Raw genomic sequence first — 8,777 nt, 5'->3', positions numbered from 1 at the left:
TGACCTCGTGATCCACCCACCTCGGCCTCCCAAACTGCTGGGATTACAGGCTTGAGCCACCGCGCCCGGCTTTTATTTTTTTTTTAAATTTTATATAAATCTTTTATATTTTTAGTAGAGACGGGGTTTCACCATGTTGGCCAGGATGGTCTCGATCTACTGACCTCATGATCCACCTGCTTCAGCCACCCAAAGGACTGGGATTACAGGCATGAGCCACTACACCTAGCCCAGAGAACTCATTCTACTGGCACCTACCATGGGATAAACACTGCATCCCATGTGGCAGGTATGAAGAAATGATGCAGGTAGAGCATGGTGGCTCTGTCACCCAGGCTGGAGTGCAGTGGTGCAATCTCAGCTCACTGAAACCTCCACCTCCCAGGTTCAAGCGATTCTCCCACGTTCAAGCAATTCTCCCGCTTTAGTCTCCTGAGTAGCTGGGACTACAGGCACACACCACCATGCTTGGCTAAGTTTTTGTATTTTTAGTAGAGACAGGGTTTCACCATGTTGGCCAGGCTGGTCTCAAACTCCTGACCTCAAGTAATCCATCTGCCTTGGCCTCCCAAAGTTCTGGGATTACAGGCGTGAGCCACCATACGCGGCTGGATCCTGTCTTAAAAATTTAAAAAGGCGGCAGGGTGTGGTGGCTCATGCCTGTAGTCCCAGCACTTTGGGAGGCCGAAGTGGGCAGATTACCTGAGGTCGGGAGTTTGAGACCAGCCTGACCAACATAAAGAAACCCCATCTCTACTAAAAATACAAAAAAATTAGCCAGGCGTGGTGGTGGACACCTGTAATCCTAGCTACTCAGCAGCCTGAGGCAAGAGAATCACCTGAACCCGGGAGGTGGAGGTTGCAGTGAGCCGAGATCTCACCATTGCACTCCAGCCTGGGCAACAAGAACAAAACTCAGTCTCAAAAAAAGAAAAAAAAAAAAAAAAAAAAAAAAAAAAATTTAAAAAGGCCAGGTGAGGCTGAGGTTGGAGGATCTCTTGAGCCCAGGAGGTCAAGGCTGTAGTGAGCCATGATTGTGCCACTGCACTCCAGCGAGGGTGACAGACCAAGACCCTGTCTCAATAAAAAAATTAATAATAAATAAATAAAACACATATATACCTTTGCTTCCCACACCCCCTTCTGTTTGGAGGAAATCTGCTCCAGTGGGACTTGTGCCCATCTACCTTTCTTTCTTTCTTTATTTTTGGTGATTGTGTTTTTCAGTTTGGGGCTTTTTTTCTAGATTTAGGGGATATATGTGCAGGTTTCTTACATGGATACATTGCAAAATGGTGAGATTGAGGCTTCTTACGTATCCCATGTCATGTTTATTTATTTAATCCTCCAAGCCCCTCCTTTTTTTTTTTCCTTTTTTAAGATGAAGTCTCCCTCTGTCGCCCAGGCTGGAGTACAGATTACAGGCATGAGCCATCTCAGCCGGCTTCTATTTTTTTGTTTTGAAATGGAGTCTCACTCTGTTGCCTAGGCTGACGTGCAGTGGCACGAGCTCAGCTCACTGCAACCTCGACCTGCTGGGTTCAAGCGATTTTCCTGCCTCAGTCTCCCGAGTAGCTGGGATTATAGGTGCTCACTACCACCCCCAGCTAACTTTTGTATTTTAATAGAGATGGGGTTTTACCATGTTGCTGGTCAGCCTGGTCTCAAACTCCTGACCTCAAGTGATCTGCGCACCTAGGCCTCCCAAAGTGCTGAGACAACACGCGTGAGCCACTGCACCCACCTAATTTTTTCGGGTTCCTACTGCGTTGCCCAGACTGATCTCAAACTCCTGGCCTCAACTGATCCACCTGCCTCAGTTTTCCAAAGTGCTGGGATTATAGGCGTAAGTTGCCATGCCCAGCCTATTTATTTTTAAACAGAGATGGAGTCTCACTACATTACCCAGACTGGTCTCAAACTCCGGGACTCAAGTGATCCTCCCATCTCAGCCTCCCAAAATGCAGTGATTACAGGCATGAGCCACCACACCTGGTCCTCAATTTTAGTCTATCTGTTATTTTATTTTATTCTCCTCTTATGAGATGGATAGGGCAGTTATTGTCTGCTACTCCTATCCTATATCATACAACCGAAAATTGGAGCAGAGTAAAATCTAGTGAGATTAGCCATAATCACTCAGCTTTTATTGACAAGCACACTATCCACCTTCTCTTATAGGACTTCACTCTCTGCCCTCTCTCCCTCCAACCCTCAAGCAAGCCTGAAATATGTAACGAAGGCAGGACTGCGGCCTCAACACATACTGAGAATCAGGGTAGAATCACCATCCTCCATCATGGTTATCAGCCACCTACTGTGAACTTGGTATAGCAAGTCCTCGTGTGTTACCTCATTTGATCCTCAGCAAACCTTAAGAAGTCACTGGGTTTCACTCCCTGGTCCTACTGAGGTAATCAAGTCTCTCAAATTTGATCACAGTTCCACAGCTAGTACATGCAAAGACAACCTTAGAATCCAGATCTGTCTGGCCTCAAAACCCACGCTCTTAAGCACTCAGCTATATACAACTGGATGATGCACCTCAGGCCCACTCTGCAACTCCCTGCACACCAGGACACCGCCGGCTCCCCACTTACTTGACGGCCCCAACATCCTCCGCATAGCGCTGCATCTCTTCCCGGGCCCTCTCTTCTCGCAGCTCCCGCTGAAGCTCCTCAATCTTCTTCCGCTCAGCCTCATGCTTCTGCTCGGCCTTCCACACTTTCTCCACATTCCGGAGGGTCTGTGGGTGCCAGCTCTTCTTTAGATTCTGTAGTAAATGAAAAGAAGGTGATTATACTTCCGGGGTGACTGGGTGGCGGCTAAAACTGGCCTTGCCTCACCTACCCCTCCATACCCAAGGCAGGCGTGTGAGGGCAAGATGTCTTCAACAATGGCAAAGTTTCCTTCCAATAATCTCTCACACATCTAGAGGGGAAGGGGAGGTTGTTCAAGTGCATAAAGCTTCAGGACAGGCTGGGTGCAGTGGTGCACACCTGTAATCCCAGCACATTGGAGGCCAAGGTGGATCACTTGAAGTCAGGAGTTCTAGACCACCCTGGTCAACATGGTGAAACCACATCTCTACTGAAAATACAGAAATTAACTAGGTGTGGTGGCACATGCACCTGTAGTTCCAGCTACTTGGAAGGCTGAGGCAGGAGAATCACTTCAACGCCAGAGTCGGAGGTTGCAGTAAGCCAAGACTGCACCACTGCACTACAGCCTGGGCCACAGAGTGAGAATCCGCCTCAAAACACCAACAACAACAACAACAAAAGCTTCAGGATAGAACAGGACCTTCCTGAGCTCCCTTCAAATAGTTTTAACCTTAAAAGCATACGAGTCACCCTTCCACTAGCCATACCTAAATGAAGTCAGTGGTGGCAAGACAGGAGAAATGGGGCAATGAGCAGGAAGGCACATATTTTGAAAAGGAACAGAGCTCATGCACTGCTGACAATGGACATTCATTCTTTTTTCTTTTTTTGATTTGAGACAGAGTCTCACTCCGTCGCCCAGGCTGGAGTGCAGTAGCACTATCCACAATCTCGGCTCACTGCAACCTCAGCCTCCCAGGTTCAAGCGATTCTCCTGCCTCAGCCTCCTGAGTAGTTGGGACCACAGGCGCCACCCACCACTCCCAGCTGGCTTTTGTATTTTTAGTAGAGATGGGGTTTCACTATGTTGGCCAGGCCGGTCTCAAACTCCTGAACTTGTGATCCGCCCGCCTTGGCCTCCCAAAGTACTGGGAAAGCCAGCCTGGACATTCACTCTTAGGAATTCAACCTACCTTACCTCGGTCTACTTCACCTGCCCTAAACTTGCAAGGTTTACAAGAACCTCTTTCAAAATTTTTTCCCAGGAATCTCTCCTTGGTTCTGATCTCCCCATTCACCTCAAAAACAGTTCTCTCTCTCCTTCCCATCAGATACTGCTTTGGTTCACTTTCCCAATAATGAAAGGTTTCCCAGAGTAAGTAATATCTAAGGACAATTATAAACTAGTCTGGTGATATGTGAAGGGGAGACAAAGGAGGTAGATTTCCAAACAGAGGGGAACAGCACAGACAGACGAGTGCAGTCCCGGTGGTGAGAAAGAACATAGCACAAATAATTCAGTGTGACTGGATATGTGGCAAGCTGATGGGGCAGGAACACAAGAAGAAGCCACGTGAGAAAGGAGCAGAATAAGGGCCTTATAAGCCATGAAAAGGGATTGGACTTAGTCCTATTGATGGTAGGAAACGCTCAACAGTCATATGCAGGTGAGAGGCACTACTAAGTATTGTGTGAAGAACAGACTTGCCAGGCGCAGCTCACACCTGTAATCCCAGCACTTTGGGAGGCCGAGGCGGGCAGATCACCTGGGGGTAGGAGTTCAAGACCTGCCTAGACAACATGGTAAAATCCTGATTCTACTTGTCTCTACTAAAAATACAAAAATTAGCCAGGTGTGGTGGTGGGCACCTGTAATCCAAGCTACTCAGGAGGCTGAGGCAGAAGAATCGCTTGAACCTGAGAGGTGGAGGCTGCAGTGAGCTCAGCCTGTGCCACTACTGCAGTTCAGCCTGGGCAACAGAGTGAGACTTTGTCTTTAAAAAAAATAAAATAAAATAAGGCCGGGCGCGGTGGCTCAAGCCTGTAATCCCAGCACTTTGGGAGGCCGAGGCGGGTGGATCACGAGGTCAAGAGATCGAGACCATCCTGGTCAACATGGTGAAACCCCGTCTCCACTAAAAATACAAAAAATTAGCTGGGCATGGTGGTGCGTGCCTGTAATCCCAGCTACTCAGGAGGCTGAGGCAGGAGAAATGCCTGAACCCAGGAGGCGGAGGTTGCAGTGAGCCGAGATCACGCCATTGCACTCCAGCCTGGGTAAAATGAGTGAAACACCGCCTCAAAAAAAAAAAAAAAAAAAAAAAAAAAAAAATGGACTGGAGAGGGCCAGGATTGAGACCAGGAGACCAGTTAAGAAGATGAAATAAGACACTTGGCATGTGGAAAATGTTCAGTCAATGAGAGCTCCCTTTTCTTTCTTTTCTCTTCCCCTCCTTGCCCTGCCTGTCCCCTTTGTCAGGTCATTCGGTTGGTCACACCATCCATCCATCCTTTCATCCTTTCATCCTTCCTTCCTCCCTCTTTCTCCATCCAACCCTTCCCATCTTGTCCTCCCTTCCTCCCTCCCTCCCTCCCTCCTTTAAGCATAGGTGATTTTGCTTCCCACGGATAAAAACTTCTGGAGTCATTTTTGGCTGTCATAACTGATAGAGACGGGTGTTACTGGTGTCTAGTGGCTAGAGGCCAGGGATGCTGCTAAACATTCTGCAATGCACAGGAGAGCCCAATTACCAGCACCACCACACACCCCCAAAGAATTATCTAGGCCAAACTGGCAAGAGTGCTAACACTGAGAAACCCTGGATTAGAGCTTTCCTGTCCTTAAGTGCGGTTACTTGAAGAATACACTGAATTGGATGAAACCTGAGGGAGTCCCGGCACCAACCGTGATTAGCAACACATGACTAATAGGTTTACTGGGCAGGCAGCTAAGCTGATCTACTTGCTGATTCAATTAGTTCCACTTTCAGGAGGTTAGCATTTTCCCAACCTTGCACCACGCTCTTGTGGGTACATTTACCCTATTTGGGGCCTTAGCCCTTTACAAATGAACGCATCAATTCAAGAGAAATTGCCACCTAACTGGTATTGCTATGAATTCAAAACCAAACTCTGCCAGTACACATCAGAATCCAGCATCGAAGGAGGTGTGGAAGATGGACAGGAAGATCCCTTCAAGCTAAAAAAGGACCCCAAGGCATGGCTAAGACTGAGGAGAATGGGGCACAAACCACCACTACTTCAGTCCAAGACATGACTCTAAACTCCCAGGCAAGGAAGAGACAAGATACACAAAACAATGCGTGGTGACACGTCCTCAATATCTGCCTCCCTTCCTAGCCATGGCTCAATCCGTCCCCTCTCCGGTCTTCCCAGAATTTCCAGCCGGTAGGGCCGCTGTCAACAAACACACAAAAACCACCTGTCACTGTTCGCCACACACCTCGCACCTTCCCAAATCTCAGTTCCAGCACTCCACTGCCCTAAGGATCCATCCCTTCTTTAGGGCAGCAACCCCCTCCCCGCAAAAGCAAGGCTGCGTAGCCGTAGTTATCCACTCCTTCCTCTACCCCCATCCCCTGCCAATTTCCGTCTCGGCCTCAGTCCTCCCCCGCCCAGGCCTCCCTCCACTCACCAGGTCTCCGCCCCCCATGACGGTGGAGACGATTCCTCACTACGCGGATCTGGAAGATTCGAGAGGATCAAGAGGAAATGCAGATAAATAGTTCAGGGGCTACCTCGCGGGATCTAGTCCCAGGAGCCGTCGACTGCCAGCTTCACCAACCGATCTAGAGGCTACTTCCGGGAGGGCGTCATCTCGCCGCGTCGACGTCGCGGAACGATGACGTAGCACTCTGTCGCGCTGTGTGACGGTTGCGTCACGTGCAAATTCCGGAACGTTTCGGGCTCTACTGTCGAGGCCTCTGGGGTCTCATTTTGGCTGCCTCGGGTCGCCCCCTTGCTTGATGTCCCGAACTCTCCATTGAAACGCCACATTTCTGTTCAGTGATGGGTTGCCTTAGGCCTCTGCCCGCGGTCGTGTTGCCATGGCAGCTCACCAGGGCATCTGTTTCAAAGCTCCACGCACTGTCTCCTAGACCCCAACGTGGACCAGACCAGGCCTCCTCCCCTCACCCCCCGCACATTCTCACACTCTAGTTTTCCAAAACGACTTTGCCAACTGGCGCTTTCCTCAAACCTTGACTCACAACCAACCGCCTTATGCCAGGCCTGTTTTATGAAGATAAATAGAAACCATCAAATCGAAATGCCATCAGCTTCCCTGCGCCAAACCTTTAAAATCTGCCTGCTTCCATAGTGGCAGATTTTCCTATAGGGGGAAGCTGGCAGATTCCTTTCCCTTCAGTTACTATGTGTTCTTGGCGGGTTTTTTTCGTCTTACCTTTTTTTGTTTTTTTGTTTTGTATTTGGGGAGTTTTTTGTTTGTTTTTTGAGAATGAGTTTCGCCCTTGTTGCCCAGGCTGGAATGCAATGGCACGGTCGCAGCTGACTGCAACCTCCTCCTCCCAGGTTCACGCAATTCTCCTGCCTCAGCCAGCCAAGTAGCTGGGATTACAGGCATCTGCCACCCTGCTTGGCTAATTTTTGTCTTTTTCCTAGAGACGGGGTTTTGCCATGTTGTTCAGACTGGTCTTGAACTCCGAACTCAAGTGATCTGCCCACCTCAGCCTCCCAAAGTGCTGGGATTACAGGCGTGAGCCACCGCGCCCGGCTATTTTTATTTCTGTAGCAACAAGGTTTTGCCATCTTGCCCAGGCTTGTCTCAAACTCCTAGACTCAAGCAATCCTCCTGCCTCGGCCTCCTAAAGTGCTGGGATTACAAGGTGTGAGCCACTGCACCCAACCTGTTTTGTAATTTTCAGAATAGAAATTTTGCACATCTTTTGTGCAAAAAATAAATTTGCACAAATTTATTCTAAATGTTGTCTTTTTTGTGATGCTACTTTATTTATTTATTTAGAGACGGAGTCTCACTCTGTCACCCAGGCTGGAGTACAGTAGCACAATCTCAGCTCACTGCAACCTCCACCCCCAGGTTCAAGCGATTCTCTTGCCTCAGCCTCCTGAGTAGCTGGGATTACAGGCATATGTCACCATGCTCGGCTAATTTTTATATTTTTAGTAGAGATGGGATTTCACCATGTTGGCCAGGTTGGTCTCAAACTCCCGACCTCAGGTGATCCACCCACCTCGGCCTCCCAAAGTGCTGGGATTACAGGCGTGAGCCACTGCTCCCAGCAAAGCTATTTTATTTTATTTATTTATTTATTTTGAGATGGAATTACACTCTGTTGCCCAGGCTGAAATGCAGTGGTGCGATCTTAGCCCACTGCAACCTCCGCCTCCTGGGCTCAAGCGATTCTCCAGCCTCAGCCTCCCAAGTAGGTGGGATTACAGGTATATGCCACCAAGACCTGCTAATTTTTGTATTTTTAGTAGCGGTGGGATTTCATCATGTTGGCCAGGCTGGTCTGGAACCCCTGACCTCAGGTGATCCACCCACCTTGGCTTCCCAAAATGCTAGGATTACAGACACCTGGCCTGTGATGCAATTTTAAACAAAATTTAAAAATTTTTATTTCCAATTGTTTGCTACTAAAAGATAAGAACATGCTGGCCGGGCGCTGTGGCTCACGCCTGTAATCCCAGCACTTTGGGAAGCCGAGGCGGGCAGATGACGAGGTCAGAAATTTGAGACCAGCATGACCAACATGGTGAAACCCCATCTCTATTAACAATACAAAAATTAGCCGGGCGTAGTGGCACGCACCTGTAATCCCAGCTACTCAGGAGGCTGAGGCAGGAGAATTGCTTGAACCCAGGAGGCAGAGGTTGCAGTGAACCAAGATTGTGCTACTGCATTCCAGCCTGGGCAACGGAGGGAGACTCCATCCCAAAAAAATAAAAGAACATGCTTTTTAGTAGTAACCTTGTATTTTACAGTCTAAATTCACGTATTAGTTCCTATGACTATTTTTTTTTCTTTTTGAGACGGAGTCTCACTCTTGTCTTGTTGCCCAGGCTAGAGTGCAGTGGTGCAGTCTCAACTCACTGCAATCTCTGCCTCCTGGGTTCTAGGGATTCTCCTGCCTCAGCCTCCCGGGTAGATGGGATTACAGGCATGCGCCACCA

At 48.7% G+C, this 8,777-nt stretch overlaps 1 protein-coding gene across 1 annotated transcript in view; it reads right to left on the bottom strand.

Annotated features, from left to right (window-relative positions):
• The window catches only part of CWC25 (CWC25 spliceosome associated protein homolog), a 19,157-nt gene extending 12,596 nt beyond the window's left edge, over window positions 1-6,561 (bottom strand). The window contains exons 1-2 of the mRNA XM_032279261.1: window positions 6,259-6,561; window positions 2,601-2,773 (exon numbers count right to left, since the gene is read on the bottom strand). Of these exons, the coding sequence (XP_032135152.1) occupies window positions 2,601-2,773; window positions 6,259-6,276 (191 nt within the window). The 5' untranslated portion in view covers window positions 6,277-6,561. The remainder of the gene's footprint in view (window positions 1-2,600; window positions 2,774-6,258) is intronic.
• Between the last annotated feature and the right edge of the window lie 2,216 nt (window positions 6,562-8,777).

This window comes from Sapajus apella, unplaced genomic scaffold, assembly GCF_009761245.1.
Source record: "Sapajus apella isolate SASKATOON/1434 unplaced genomic scaffold, GSC_monkey_1.0 scaffold12, whole genome shotgun sequence".
NCBI classification, from domain to species: domain Eukaryota; kingdom Metazoa; phylum Chordata; class Mammalia; order Primates; family Cebidae; genus Sapajus; species Sapajus apella.
Note: the sequence above shows the minus strand (reverse complement) of the source record. Positions and strands in the feature narration are given on the sequence as shown.